Source organism: Staurois parvus, unplaced genomic scaffold, assembly GCF_062004578.1.
Source record: "Staurois parvus isolate SC_StPar_1 unplaced genomic scaffold, SC_StPar_1.0 ptg000494l, whole genome shotgun sequence".
NCBI classification, from domain to species: Eukaryota; Metazoa; Chordata; class Amphibia; order Anura; family Ranidae; genus Staurois; species Staurois parvus.
This window is the reverse complement of record NW_028318290.1, coordinates 1,295,510-1,312,869: the sequence shown is the minus strand read 5'-3', so window position 1 is coordinate 1,312,869 and position 17,360 is coordinate 1,295,510. Positions and strand designations below refer to the sequence as shown.

General features: G+C 45.6%; 1 protein-coding gene across 1 annotated transcript in view; it reads left to right on the top strand.

The window, feature by feature from the left end:
• Positions 1–616: 616 nt before the first annotated feature.
• The window catches only part of LOC149452157 (uncharacterized), a 57,157-nt gene continuing 40,413 nt past the window's right edge, over positions 617–17,360 (top strand). The window contains exons 1-3 of the mRNA XM_089689729.1: positions 617–835; positions 925–1,384; positions 13,173–14,568. Coding sequence (XP_089545855.1) covers positions 617–835; positions 925–1,384; positions 13,173–14,568 — 2,075 coding nt within the window. The remainder of the gene's footprint in view (positions 836–924; positions 1,385–13,172; positions 14,569–17,360) is intronic.

Here is a 17,360-nt window from a genome sequence, read left to right as displayed (position 1 = left end):
ACAGCGCACGGTCCACATCAACATGATGAAAGAGTACCATGACCGGGCTCTGCCAGTGCTCGCTGTCTGCCCCGCCTCCTCGATCTCCTGCAAGCCACCAAGGTCACCACTCCCCTAGATCAGATTCCTACGGGGGCTCGGCTGAACCCCCGCCAGACGGCCCAGATGCGGGCCATGATAGCGGACCGGGCCGTCGCCTTCTCGGCCACCCCAGGCCGCACCAGGTTAGCCCTCCACCATGTGGAGACCCACAGTCAGAAACCCATCCAGCAGGCCCCATACCGAGTCCCCGAATCCGTGAAGGCGGCCAAACGGGCAGAACTCTCCGAGATGCTCCAGCTGGGTATCATCCAACCCTCCCGCAGTCCTTGGGCCTCCCCGGTGGTGCTCGTGCCAAAGAAGGATGGGACCACCCGCTTTTGCGTGGATTACTGGAGGTTGAATGACTACACTGTCAGTGATGCCTACCCCATGCCCCGCATAGACGACCTGCTGGACCGTCTGGCCAAAGCCCGCTACGTTAGCACCCTAGGGCTATTGGCAAATCACTCTCACAAAAGAGGGCGTTGAGCGCTCCGCCTTCATTACCCCGTTCAGCCTGTATGAATTCCTCGTCATGCCCTTCGGCATGAAAAACGCCCCTGCCACCTTTCAACGGGTCGTGGACCAGCTACTGGAGGGATGCCAAGAGTTCGCGTGCGCTTACCTAGATGACATAGCGATCTTTAGCGACACGTGGGAGGAGCACCTGGCCCACGTGGGGGCCATCCTAGACCGCATCTGCAGGGCCGGGCTTACACTGAGACCAGACAAGTGCCAGTTGGGAATGGCGGAGGTACAGTACCTTGGGCACCGAGTAGGGGGGGCACACTGAAACCTGAGCCAGCTAAGGTTCAGGCCATTTATGACTGGCCCACTCCGCAGATCAAGAAGCAAGTGATGGCATTCCTCGGCACTGCCGGCTATTACCGTAAATTTGTACCTAATTTCAGCTCCATGGCCCAACCCCTGACCGACCTGACCCGGAAGAACAGTTCCCGGATGGTGACCTGGACCTCGGCCTGTGAATCCGCCTTCCGTGCCCTCAAATCCGTCCTGGCGAGCAACCCCATCCTGGCAGCCCCTGACCACAACAGGCGATTCCTCATGCAGACAGATGCCTCCACCTACGGCCTAGGGGCCGTCCTCAGCCAAGTCAACGAAGCTGGGGGAGGAACACCCCGTTGCCTTCCTCAGCCGCAAACTACTGGACCGGGAAGTTGCCTATGCTACAGTGGAGGAGTGTCTGGCCATAGTCTGGGCCCTGAAGAAGCTACAGCCCTACCTGTACGGCCGGGAGTTCACCATCGTCACCGACCACAACCCCCTCACATGGCTGAACCGGGTGTCTGTGGACAATGGGCGCCTCCTTAGGTGGAGCCTCGCCCTCCAGCCCTACAACTTTACCATTCGATACAGGCGGGGAAGCCAGCACCAAAACGCTGATGGCCTTTCCCGCCAACAAGACCCACAGTAGCTAGGCCCCACAAGTGCCTTCCAGGGAACCCGGGTGGGTCCCCCTTATTGGCACTTGTGAAAAGGAAGGGGGAGGAGTGTTACGGTATGGGAGCCTGCCAATTATTAATCCCCTTATTATTGCCTTGAATCACATGCCCTCAGTGTCCTGCTCTGTATTGTTCCAATTGTCCCCTGTGTCACTAGGCCAAATGGCCATATCAAATTACTCTGGGCCCCCTCCCTCCTGGCCAGCTGGCTGGGAGCTGTCTGCACACCTCCCAACCTGCTTTTCATCTCTGCAGACAGCATCCCTGCCCCCCCAGGATGTCCCTGTCACCAGCCTGATTCTCCCTGGGGTCTAGTGTTCCCTTCCCCCTCCCGGTTGCCAAGGCGACCGGGAAGCGTCCTGCAGCAGTTTAAGAGGTGGATGCTGGGAGCTCCTATCCATTCTGTTGTGTAGTCTGCAAGGGATCTCAAGCTTCGGCGAGACCCTTGTGAAAAGACTCTGCAAGCCTACCCCAGCCTCACGGAGACCCCACAGGAGGGAAGAGACAACCAGAGAAAGCCTGCCTGCGATTGCGAGAGACCCCACAGAAGGGGGAGAGACTACCACAGCCCGTCTGCCAGAGCCAGAGGCCACCCGCCTGATCCGGACTCCACAGGTACCTGCGTTCTGCTTCTACCCCTGGGAGACCAGGCACCCTGTTGGATCCGGGAGTACCTGCTTCCCCACTGTGTTACCTGAACTGTTGCGGTGGTGACTCCTCGCACCCCTCTCCTGTGTCGGACTACCCCTGTTACAGGGAAACCCCCTTGGCTCTCCTAGTGGACTATAAGTGGGTGGGGCCCCCTCGTTACCCTTTAGTGGCAATTACACCCTCTCTGCCACCCCCCTATTGAAGGACTGCCGTCTGTTTGTCTCAATAAAGCTTTGTGCGTCTGCCATCCACTCTGTGTGTTCTGTCCTGCCTTTCCTCTGTCACACCCCCCTTATGTATTATACATGGAGATCATATCCCCCCTTATGTATTATACATGGAGATCATATCCCCCCTTATGTATTATACATGGAGATCATATCCCCCTTATGTATTATACATGGAGATCATATCCCCCCTTATGTATTATACATGGAGATCATATCCCCCCTTATGTATTATACATGGAGATCATATCCCCCTTATGTATTATACATGGAGATCATATCCCCCCCTTATGTATTATACATGGTGATCATATCCCCCCTTATGTATTATACATGGAGATCATACCCCCCCTTATGTATTATACATGGAGATCATATCCCCCCCTTATGTATTATACATGGAGATCATATCCCCCCTTATGTATTATACATGGAGATCATATCCCCCCCTTATGTATTATACATGGAGATCATATCCCCCCCTTATGTATTATACATGGAGATCATATCCCCCCTTATGTATTATACATGGAGATCATATCCCCCCTTATGTATTATACATGGAGATCATATCCCCCTTATGTATTATACATGGAAATCATATCCCCCCTTATGTATTATACATGGAGATCATATCCCCCCTTATGTATTATACATGGAGATCATATCCCCCCTTATGTATTATACATGGTGATCATATCCCCCCCTTATGTATTATACATGGAGATCATATCCCCCTTATGTATTATACATGGTGATCATATCCCCCCTTATGTATTATACATGGAGATCATATCCCCCCTTATGTATTATACATGGAGATCATATCCCCCCCTTATGTATTATACATGGTGATCATATCCCCCCTTATGTATTATACATGGAGATCATACCCCCCTTATGTATTATACATGGAGATCATATCCCCCCCTTATGTATTATACATGGAGATCATATCCCCCCCTTATGTATTATACATGGAGATCATATCCCCCTTATGTATTATACATGGTGATCATATCCCCCCCTTATGTATTATACATGGAGATCATATCCCCCCTTATGTATTATACATGGAGATCATATCCCCCCTTATGTATTATACATGGAGATCATATCCCCCTTATGTATTATACATGGAGATCATATCCCCCCCTTATGTATTATACATGGATATCATATCCCCCCTTATGTATTATACATGGAGATCATATCCCCCTTATGTATTATACATGGAGATCATATCCCCCTTATGTATTATACATGGTGATCATATCCCCCCTTATGTATTATACATGGAGATCATACCCCCCCTTATGTATTATACATGGAGATCATATCCCCCCTTATGTATTATACATGGAGATCATATCCCCCCTTATGTATTATACATGGTGATCATATCCCCCCTTATGTATTATACATGGAGATCATATCCCCCCTTATGTATTATACATGGAGATCATATCCCCCCCTTATGTATTATACATGGAGATCATATCCCCCCCTTATGTATTATACATGGAGATCATATCCCCCTTATGTATTATACATGGTGATCATATCCCCCCCTTATGTATTATACATGGAGATCATATCCCCCCTTATGTATTATACATGGAGATCATATCCCCCCTTATGTATTATACATGGAGATCATATCCCCCTTATGTATTATACATGGAGATCATATCCCCCCCTTATGTATTATACATGGATATCATATCCCCCCTTATGTATTATACATGGAGATCATATCCCCCTTATGTATTATACATGGAGATCATATCCCCCTTATGTATTATACATGGTGATCATATCCCCCCTTATGTATTATACATGGAGATCATACCCCCCCTTATGTATTATACATGGAGATCATATCCCCCCCTTATGTATTATACATGGAGATCATATCCCCCCTTATGTATTATACATGGAGATCATATCCCCCCCTTATGTATTATACATGGAGATCATATCCCCCCCTTATGTATTATACATGGAGATCATATCCCCCCTTATGTATTATACATGGAGATCATATCCCCCCTTATGTATTATACATGGAGATCATATCCCCCCTTATGTATTATACATGGAGATCATATCCCCCCCTTATGTATTATACATGGAGATCATATCCCCCCCTTATGTATTATACATGGAGATCATATCCCCCTTATGTATTATACATGGTGATCATATCCCCCCCTTATGTATTATACATGGAGATCATATCCCCCCTTATGTATTATACATGGAGATCATACCCCCCCTTATGTATTATACATGGAGATCATATCCCCCCCTTATGTATTATACATGGAGATCATATCCCCCCTTATGTATTATACATGGAGATCATATCCCCCCCTTATGTATTATACATGGAGATCATATCCCCCCTTATGTATTATACATGGAGATCATATCCCCCCTTATGTATTATACATGGAGATCATATCCCCCTTATGTATTATACATGGAGATCATATCCCCCTTATGTATTATACATGGAGATCATATCCCCCTTATGTATTATACATGGAGATCATATCCCCCCTTATGTATTATACATGGAGATCATATCCCCCCTTATGTATTATACATGGAGATCATATCCCCCCTTAGGTATTATACATGGAGATCATATCCCCCCTTATGTATTATACATGGAGATCATATCCCCCTTATGTATTATACATGGAGATCATATCCCCCTTATGTATTATACATGGAGATCATATCCCCCCTTATGTATTATACATGGAGATCATATCCCCCCTTATGTATTATACATGGAGATCATATCCCCCCTTATGTATTATACATGGTGATCATATCCCCCCTTATGTATTATACATGGAGATCATATCCCCCCTTATGTATTATACATGGAGATCATATCCCCCCTTATGTATTATACATGGAGATCATATCCCCCTTATGTATTATACATGGAGATCATATCCCCCCCTTATGTATTATACATAGTGATCATATCCCCCCCTTATGTATTATACATGGAGATCATATCCCCCTTATGTATTATATATGGAGATCATATCCCCCCTTATGTATTATACATGGAGATCATATCCCCCCTTATGTATTATACATGGAGATCATATCCCCCCTTATGTATTATACATGGAGATCCTATCCCCCTTATGTATTATACATGGAGATCATATCCCCCCTTATGTATTATACATGGAGATCATATCCCCCCTTATGTATTATACATGGAGATCATATCCCCCCCTTATGTATTATACATGGAGATCATATCCCCCCTTATGTATTATACATGGAGATCATATCCCCCTTATGTATTATACATGGTGATCATATCCCCCTTATGTATTATACATGGAGATCATATCCCCCCTTATGTATTATACATGGAGATCATATCCCCCTTATGTATTATACATGGAGATCATATCTCCCCCTTATGTATTATACATGGTGATCATATCCCCCCCTTATGTATTATACATGGAGATCATATCCCCCTTATGTATTATCCATGGAGATCATATCCCCCCTTATGTATTATACATGGAGATCATATCCCCCCCCCTTATGTATTATACATGGAGATCATATCCCCCCCTTATGTATTATACATGGAGATCATATCCCCCCCCCCTTATGTATTATACATGGAGATCATATCCCCCCCCCCCCTTATGTATTATACATGGAGATCATATCCCCCCCTTATGTATTATACATGGAGATCATATCCCCCCTTATGTATAATACATGGAGATCATATCCTCCCTTATGTATTATACATGGAGATCATATCCCCCCTTATGTATTATACATGGAGATCATATCCCCCCTTATGTATTATACATGGAGATCATATCCCCCCCTTATGTATTATACATAGAGATCATATCCCCCCCTTATGTATTATACATGGAGATCATATCCCCCCCTTATGTATTATACATAGAGATCATATCCCCCCCTTATGTATTATACATGGAGATCATATCCCCCCTTATGTATTATGTATGTATGTATTATACATGGAGATCATATCCCCCCTTATGTATTATACATGGAGATCATATCCCCCCCCCTTATGTATTATACATGGAGATCATATCCCCCCTTATGTATTATACATGGAGATCATATCCCCCCCTTATGTATTATACATGGAGATCATATCCCCCCCCCTTATGTATTATACATGGAGATCATATCCCCCCTTATGTATTATACATGGAGATCATATCCCCCCCTTATGTATTATACATGGAGATCATATCCCCCCCTTATGTATTATACATGGAGATCATATCCCCCCCTTATGTATTATACATGGAGATCATATCCCCCCTTATGTATTATACATGGAGATCATATCCCCCCTTATGTATTATACATGGAGATCATATCCCCCCTTATGTATTATACATGGAGATCATATCCCCCCTTATGTATTATACATGGAGATCATATCCCCCCCTTATGTATTATACATGGAGATCATATCCCCCCCCCTTATGTATTATTCATGGAGATCATATCCCCCCCCTTATGTATTCTACATGGAGATCATATCCCCCCCCCCTTATGTATTATACATGGAGATCATATCCCCCCTTATGTATTATACATGGAGATCATATCCCCCCCTTATGTATTATACATGGAGATCATATCCCCCCTTATGTATAATACATGGAGATCATATCCCCCCTTATGTATTATACATGGAGATCATATCCCCCCTTATGTATTATACATGGAGATCATATCCCCCCTTATGTATTATACATGGAGATCATATCCCCCCTTATGTATTATACATGGAGATCATATCCCCCCCCCCTTATGTATTATACATGGAGATCATATCCCCCCCCTTATGTATTATACATGGAGATCATATCCCCCCCTTATGTATTATACATGGAGATCATATCCCCCCCTTATGTATTATACATGGAGATCATATCCCCCCTTATGTATTATACATGGAGATCATATCCCCCCCCTATGTATTATACATGGAGATCATATCCCCCCTTATGTATTATACATGGAGATCATATCCCCCCCCTTATGTATTATACATGGAGATCATATCCCCCTTATGTATTATACATGGAGATCATATCCCATCCTTATGTATTATACATGGAGATAATATCCCCCTTATGTATTATACATGGAGATCATATCCCCCCTTATGTATTATACATGGTGATCATATCCCCCCTTATGTATTATACATGGTGATCATATCCCCCCTTATGTATTATACATGGAGATCATATCCCCCCTTATGTATTATACATGGAGATCATATCCCCCCTTATGTATTATACATGGAGATCATATCCCCCCCTTATGTATTATACATGGAGATCATATCCCCCCTTATGTATTATACATGGAGATCATATCCCCCCCTTATGTATTATACATGGAGATCATATCCCCCCCTTATGTATTATACATGGAGATCATATCCCCCCTTATGTATTATACATGGTGATCATATCCCCCTTATGTATTATACATGGAGATCATATCCCCCCTTATGTATTATACATGGAGATCATATCCCCCCCCTTATGTATTATACATGGAGATCATATCCCCCCTTATGTATTATACATGGAGATCATATCCCCCCTTATGTATTATACATGGAGATCATATCCCCCCCTTATGTATTATACATGGAGATCATATCCCCCTTATGTATTATACATGGAGATCATATCCCCCCTTATGTATTATACATGGAGATCATATCCCCCCCTTATGTATTATACATGGAGATCATATCCCCCTTATGTATTATACATGGTGATCATATCCCCCCCCCCCTTATGTATTATACATGGAGATCATATCCCCCCTTAATCTCCTCTTCTCAGTAGAGAATACATTCTGTTCCTCTAATCTCTCCTCATAGCTGATCTCCTCCATGCCTCGTATCAGTTTGGTTGCCCTTCTCTGTACTTCCTCCAGTTCCCCAATGTTCTTTTTGTGAATTGGAGCCCAAAACTGAACTGCATATTCCAGATGAGGTCTTACTAATGATTTGTACCGGGGGGGGGGGGGGGGTGATATCTCTCTCTCTGGAGTCTATACCTCTCCTAATACAAGAGAGGATTTTGATCCCCCCAGATCCTTCTCCACCATTGATCCCCCCAGATCCTTCTCCACCATTGATCCCCCCAGATCCTTCTCCAGCATTGATCCCCCCAGATCCTTCTCCACCATTGACCCCGCCTAGATCCTTCTCCACCATTGACCCACCCCAGATCCTTCTCCACCATTGACACCCCCCCCACAGATCCTTCACCACTGACCCCCCCAGATTCTTCTCCACCATTGACCCCCCCAGATTCTTCTCCACCATTGACCCCCCCAGATTCTTCTCCACCATTGACCTCCCCAGATTCTTCTCCATTATTGACCCCCCAGATCCTTTTCCACCATTGACCACCCCAGATTTTTCTCCACCATTGACCCCCCCCCCCCCAGATCCTTCACCATTGACCACCCCCTGATATTTCTCCACCATTGACCCCCCCAGATTTTTCTCCACCATTGACCACCCCAGATCCTTCTCCCCCATTGACCCCCCACAGATCCTTCTCCAGCATTGTCTCCTAGATCATTCTCCACGATTGACTCCTCTAGATCCTTCTCCTCCATTGACCCCCCCAGATCATTCTCCACCATTGACCCCCCCAGATCTTTCTCCATCATTGCCCCCCTCCAGTTGTACCCCCCTAGTATATATGATGCATATTCTTAGCCCCCAAGTGCAGAACCTTCTATTTATCACCATTAGCCCTCATTGGCCCCATAGCCCCCCAATTACACAGAGCATTGAGGTCGGCTTGTAAGTTGGAGACATCCTGTAAGGACGTTATTCCCGGCACAGCTTGGTGTCATCTGCAAACTGAGATCCCCGACACCATATTGTGTATATAGATTACAGAGTGAGGGTCCCAACACTGAGCCTTGGGGTACCCCACTAATAACACTGAGCCTTGGGGTACCCCACTAACACTGAACCTTGGGGTACCCACTAATAACACTGAGCCTTAGGGTACCCCACTTTTAATGCTGACCCTTGGGGTACCCCACTGACACTGAACCTTGGGGTACCCCACTAATAACACTGAGCCTTGGGGTACCTGACTAATCACACTGAACTTTGGGGTACCCCACTAATAACACTGAACTTTGGGGTACCCCACTAATAACACTGAACCCTGGGGTACCCCACTGACACCCCCAGACCATTCAGAGTATGAATCATTAACCACTACTCTCTGAATACGATCTTTTAGCCAGTTTTCTATCCATTTACATTCAGATTTTTCCAGCCCATAGACTTTACCTTACACATTAGCCATGTGTGGAGAACTGTGTCCAAGTATACCACGTCCACCTCCACCCCTCTGTCCAAGTATACCACATCCACCGCCACCCCTCTGTCCAAGTATACCACGTCCACCGCCACCCCTCTGTCCAAGTATACCACGTCCACCGCCACCCCTCTGTCCAAGTATACCACGTCCACCGCCACCCCTCTGTCCAAGTATACCACGTCCACCCCCACCCCTCTGTCCAAGTATACCACGTCCACCCCCACCCCTCTGTCCAAGTATACCACGTCCACCCCCACCCCTCTGTCCATGTATACCACGTCCACTGCCACCCCTCTGTCCAAGTATACCACATCCACCGCCACCCCTCTGTCCAAGTATACCACATCCACTGCCACCCCTCTGTCCAAGTATACCACGTCCACCGCCACCCCTCTGTCCAAGTATACCACGTCCACCGCCACCCCTCTGTCCAAGTATACCACGTCCACCGCCACCCCTCTGTCCATGGATTTGGTCACCTCCAATCTAACCGGTTTCATGATGGTTTAATCCCAGCTCACCTCTACATGTTGTCTACAGTAAACATTTAAGCTTCCACTGATTACAGAATACTAATACTGAGAGTCCTGACCCTTATACTATATAACTTGTACATTACATACTCCTGACCCCTGCACTATATACTCTATGTTGTACTTTACATACTCCTGACCCCTGCACTATATACTCTATGTTGTACATGACATACTCCTGACCCCTGCACTATATACTCTATGTTGTACATTACATACTACTGACCCCTGCACTATATACTCTATGTTGTACATTCCATACTCCTGACCCCTGCACTATATACTCTGTGTTGTACATTACATACTCCTGACTCCTGCACTATATACTCTATGTTGTACATTACATACTCCTGACCCCTGCACTATATACTCTATGTTGTACATGACATACTCCTGACCCCTGCACTATATACTCTATGTTGTACATTACATACTCCTGACCCCTGCACTATATACTCTATGTTGTACATTACATACTCCTGACTCCTGCACTATATACTCTATGTTGTACATTACATACTCCTGACCCCTGCACTATATACTCTATGTTGTACATTACATACTCCTGACCCCTGCACTATATACTCTATGTTGTACATTACATACTCCTGACCCCTGCACTATATACTCTATGTTGTACATTACATACTCCTGACCCCTGCACTATATACTCTATGTTGTACATGACATACTCCTGACCCCTGCACTATATACTCTATGTTGTACATTACATACTACTGACCCCTGCACTATATACTCTATGTTGTACATTCCATACTCCTGACCCCTGCACTATATACTCTGTGTTGTACATTACATACTCCTGACTCCTGCACTATATACTCTATGTTGTACATTACATACTCCTGACCCCTGCACTATATACTCTATGTTGTACATGACATACTCCTGACCCCTGCACTATATACTCTATGTTGTACATTACATACTCCTGACCCCTGCACTATATACTCTATGTTGTACATTACATACTCCTGACTCCTGCACTATATACTCTATGTTGTACATTACATACTCCTGACCCCTGCACTATATACTCTATGTTGTACATTACATACTCCTGACCCCTGCACTATATACTCTGTGTTGTACATTACATACTCCTGACCCCTGCACTATATACTCTGTGTTGTACATTACATACTCCTGACCCCTGCACTATATACTCCATGTTGTACATTACATCCTCCTGACCCCGGCACTATATACTCTGTTGTACATTACATACTCCTGACCCCTGCACTATATACTCTATGTTGTACATTACATACTCCTGACCCCTGCACTATATACTCTGTGTTGTACATTACATACTCCTGACCCCTGCACTATATACTCCATGTTGTACATTACATACTCCTGACCCCTGCACTATATACTCCATGTTGTACATTACATCCTCCTGACCCCTGCACTATATACTCTGTTGTACATTACATCCTCCTGACCCCTGCACTATATACTCTGTTGTACATTACATACTCCTGACCCATGCACTATATACTCTGTTGTACATTACATACTCCTGACCCCTGCACTATATACTCTATGTTGTACATTACATACTCCTGACTCCTGCACTATATACTCTATGTTGTACATTACATACTCCTGACCCCTGCACTATATACTCTATGTTGTACATTACATACTCCTGACCCCTGCACTATGTACTCTATGTTGTACATTCCATACTCCTGACCCCTGCACTATATACTCTGTGTTGTACATTACATACTCCTGACTCCTGCACTATATACTCTATGTTGTACATGACATACTCCTGACCCCTGCACTATATACTCTATGTTGTACATTACATACTCCTGACTCCTGCACTATATACTCTATGTTGTACATGACATACTCCTGACCCCTGCACTATATACTCTATGTTGTACATTACATACTCCTGACCCCTGCACTATATACTCTATGTTATACATTACATACTCCTGACCCCTGCACTATATACTCTATGTTGTACATTACATACTCCTGACCCCTGCACTATATACTCTATGTTGTACATTACATACTCCTGACCCCTGCACTATATACTCTATGTTGTACATTACATACTCCTGACCCCTGCACTATATACTCTATGTTGTACATTACATACTCCTGACTTCTGCTCTCCCCCTCCCCCCACTGCTATATATACACATAATATAGATTCTCTTTTTTTACACCCATTTCCTCCCAGCATGACATTTTATATCGGATGATGTGATTGGAGCACAGACTTTTACATGGTGATAATAATGTGATAACATCCTCCAACTTTGGACCCTTAAACAGAAAGTGATAATGAGGGAGGAGTCAATACCCCAATGATGGTGGTCTTCAGGATCAGTCCAGTCTTCATCTTGGTTGTTCTCCCCCCATCCTCACTCTCTGACCTCTGGTGGGGCTCAGCCCCGCTGTTCTTCATGACTAAATCATGGACTAAATCAGGAAGTGCAGTACTTCTTGTGTTGGGAAGATGGCGATGAGTGATAGAGGGGGTGGGGACCCTCGTCCTATAATCCCCTCATCACTGTCCCTCCTATAAAAGACAGTTCTGGTTGTTTCCTCACTCTCTGACTAAGGTCCATGAATAAAGAAATGACCTGGTAGGAGATCAGAGGAGCCATTTCCTAGTTCCCTTGAGGGTGGAATTGTAAGCTCCTCAGAGACCAAGCTGCCTGATGTGGGCGGAGTCTTGGTTTGGGGGAACCAATCAGCTCTTGTCTAGTAATCCTCTTTGTCTTTGTATTTTAGTCCATGGCCGGGAGATGAGGAAAACCTCCGAGGATTGTCTCACTTTGTCTCCAGACTGGAAAGTAGAAGATGAGGACATCACACAGTATAGTCCAGGAGAAAACCCGGCTCCCTCCAATGTCCATCCGGCACCACCCAGTGTAGATGGACCATTGGATTCCTCGTATCCTGAGGAACCTCAGACTGTGCGGGACCAGGCCGGCCTTCCAACAGGGAAGAGGTTCTCCTGTGCTGAGTGCGGGAAATGTTTCCATTGTAAATTCCATCTTGATGAGCATAACAGATCTCACTCAGGTGAAAAACCATATTCCTGTCCTGAGTGCGGGAAGAGTTTACGATATAAATGCAGTCTTAATAGGCATAAAAGATCTCACATGGAGGAGAAGCCGTATTCCTGTCCTGAGTGCGGGAAATGTTTTTCATATAAGTGCAATCTTTACACACACCAGACATCTCACACAGGGGAGAAGCCGTATTCCTGTCCTGTGTGCGGGAAATGTTTTTCACTAAAGTCCGATCTTTACATACATCAGAGATCTCACACGGGGGAGAAGCCGTATTCCTGTCCTGAGTGTGGGAAATGTTTTTCAGTGAAATCCTATCTTTCCAAACATCAGAGATCTCACACAGGGGAGAAGCCATATTCCTGTCCTGAGTGCGGGAAATGTTTTTCAGTGAAATCCAGTCTTAACAAACATCAGAGATGTCACACAGGGGAGAAGCCGTATTCCTGTCCTGAGTGCGGGAAATGCTTTTTGGCGATTTCCAATCTTCATACTCATAAGAGATGTCATACGGGAGAGAAGCCGTATTCTTGCTCTGAGTGCGGGAAATGTTTTTTAGATAAGTCCGGTCTTTCCAACCATCAGAGATCTCACACGGGAGAGAAGCCATATTTCTGTTCTGAGTGTGGGAAATGTTTTTTAGATAAGTCCGGTCTTTCCAGACATCAGAGATCTCACACGGGGGAGAAGCCGTATTCCTGCTCTCAGTGTGGGAAATGTTTTTCATTGAAGCCCATTCTTTCCAAACATCAGAGATCTCACACGGGGGAGAAGCCGTATTCCTGTCCTGAGTGTGGGAAATGTTTTTCACAGAAGTCCCATCTTTCCAAACATCAGAGATCTCACACGGGGGAGAAGCCGTATTCCTGTCCTGAGTGTGGGAAATGTTTTTCACAGAAGTCCCATCTTTCCAAACATCAGAGATCTCACACGGGGGAGAAGCCGTATTCCTGTCCTGAGTGTGGGAAATGTTTTTCACAGAAGTCCCATCTTTCCAAACATCAGAGATCTCACACGGGGGAGAAGCCGTATTCCTGTCCTGAGTGTGGGAAATGTTTTTCACAGAAGTCCCATCTTTCCAAACATCAGAGATCTCACACGGGGGAGAAGCCGTATTCCTGTCCTGAGTGTGGAAAATGTTTTTCACAGAATTCTCATCTTTCCAAGCATCAGAGATCTCACACGGGGGAGAAGCTACTTTCTTGTCCTGAGTGAAGGTAATTTTTTTCACAGAAGTCCTATCTATATAAACATCAGAGATCTCACACGGGGGAACAGACATATTCCTGTCCTGAGTGCGGGAAATGTTTTTCACAGCAGTCCTATCTTTCCAGACATCAGAGATCTCACGCGGGGGAGAAGCCACTTTCCTGTCCTGAGTGCGGGAAATGTTCCTCACTGAAGTCCTATGTTCCTGTACATCAGGGGTCCCACACAACCCTGGAGGTGTATTAGTGCCTTGAGTGCGGGAAATGTCTTCTAGATGAATGTTGCTGGACATCCCAGCTCTCATGTGGGGAAGAAGCACACCCTGATATACACCTCAGATATACTCCATGGCTGATCTTCATCATGGAAGAAACAGTTCATTAGGAGATCAGAGGTCCCCAAAGACATGGATGAAGTGTGGGACCGGGTCGGCCATTGATGGCAGGAGAAGAATAAAAATGGAGTCCTGTCCTAGAGCACTGGGCTGACTTCTCATTGGGGTGCAGCCTATATACTAGAGATGGTTTGCACCTACATGGAAGGGGGTCTGCTGTGCTGGGGGAGGGGTTTATGGGAAGGCTGGAGGAGTATATAAACTAGGATGGAGGGGGAGGGAGAATTTGATTATAACGGGGTAGACAGATCAGACCGGGGTCAGTACTTATTGGGGGTGGAATGTGGAAAGATGGGGGGAGGTCTATAGTAGATGTTAAGAAGGTTCCCATGTTACAACCAGTGGAATTGGTACCATTTGTATGAAAATAAAATATACACAAAATCCGTGTGAACAAGGTGTCAGTGAATGAACAAGGTGTCAGTGAATGGACAAGGTGTCGGTGAATGAACAAGGTGTCGGTGAATGAACAAGGTGTCGGTGAATGGACAAGCTGCCGGTGAATGGACGAGCTGTCGGTGAACGAACAAGGCGTCGGTGAACGGACGAGCTGTCCGTGAATGAACAAGGTGTCAGTGAATGAAGGAGGCGTCGGTGAATGAACAAGGCGTCGGTGAATGGACGAGGCGTCGGTGAATGAACGAGGCGTCGGTGAACGGACGAGGCGTCGGTGAACGGACGAGGCGTCGGTGAACGGACAAGGTGTCGGTGAACGAACAAGGCGTCAGTGAATGGACAAGGCGTCGGTGAATGAACATGGTGTCGGTGAATGAAGGAGGCGTCGGTGAACGGACAAGGCGTCGGTGAACGGACAAGGCGTCGGTGAACGGACAAGGTGTCGGTGAACGAACAAGGCGTCAGTGAACGAAGAAGGCGTCAGTGAATGGACAAGGCGTCGGTGAATGAATATGGTGTCGGTGAATGAATATGGTGTCGGTGAATGAACATGGTGTCAGTGAATGAAGGAGGCGTCGGTGAATGAACAAGGCGTCGGTGAATGGACAAGGCGCCGGTGAATGAACAAGGTGTCGGTGAATGAACAAGGTGTCGGTGAATGAACAAGGTGTCAGTGAATGAAGTGTTTGCTCACCAATGCCAGAAGTGTGCCGAGCACAATCGGTGAGTTGGAAGGTTTGGTGCATGAAGAGAACTAGGATTGAATTGGTATTGCTGAATCTTGGCTTCATTCCTCACATGACTGGGCCATTCATATTCCTGGCTAGGTTCTCTTTCAGAGAGACGGGGGAAATAGGAAAGGGGGTGGAGTCTGTCTGGAATAGGAAAGGGGGTGGAGTTTGGAACAGGAAAGGGGGTGGAGTCTGTCTGGAACAGGAAAGGCGGTGGAGTCTGTCTGGAACAGGAAAGGCGGTTTAGTCTGTCTGGAATAGGAAAGGGGGTGGAGTCTGTCTAGAAAGGGGGTGGAGTCTGGAACAGGAAAGGGGGTGGAGTCTGTCTCTATGTGAGAAGTGATCTCAGAGCGAGTGTGAAAGAGGACCTAGTTGATGGAGAGTGTGATGAGGCTGAAGGATTATGGGTGGAACTGCACATGGGGGGCGGTACTACAAAGGTCATCATTGGAGTTTGTTATAGGCCTCCCAGTGTTAATGAGGAGGGTGAGACTCAGCTCCTCCCACAGATGGAAAGGGCTGGGACAGTGATAATAATGGGGGGTGGTAACGACCCGGAAAGTGACTGGAGTAATGGTACTGCGGGTGTAAACACAAAACAACCCCTCCTGCCCTCTATGGCCCAGAACAAGGGTGGATAGATGGACCCGGAACTTGAAGAAATTCCCCACCAAGGCATCAAAGGTTGTGCGGCTCTAAACAAGGCTGGGGAAGACCCACCAATACTGTAAAGCGAAACAAAAAGCGCGCCAACCTTGCGCATTACCTCAGTAAAATGTGATTTTATTGGATGTGAAAATCTCCTCACAGAGAAGTATCAGAAGCGTGTAAAGTCCTTGGTGAGACTTGACCAATCAGAGACCAGCGCCAGTCTAAACACGAGGGACGTTTCTCGGAGTCGACGCGTTTCGAGTCCCTTCTTCATCAGAGCTGACTTGGCAATGACAGTCCTCTTCAATATATAACAAAATAAATCCGTGACTCCGAAACTAAATCCCACCAAAAAGTCACACTTTCTCCCCAGAAAGTACAATATAATAAAAGACCTTTTTCTGTAAAATACAAATACAATAAAAATAGTTACAAATGATCACCAAATACAATCATAAAATGTCCGATTCAAATGTGTCCAACAAAATCCAAAAGTCCAAATTGCAGACTTCCCTCCAGTAAG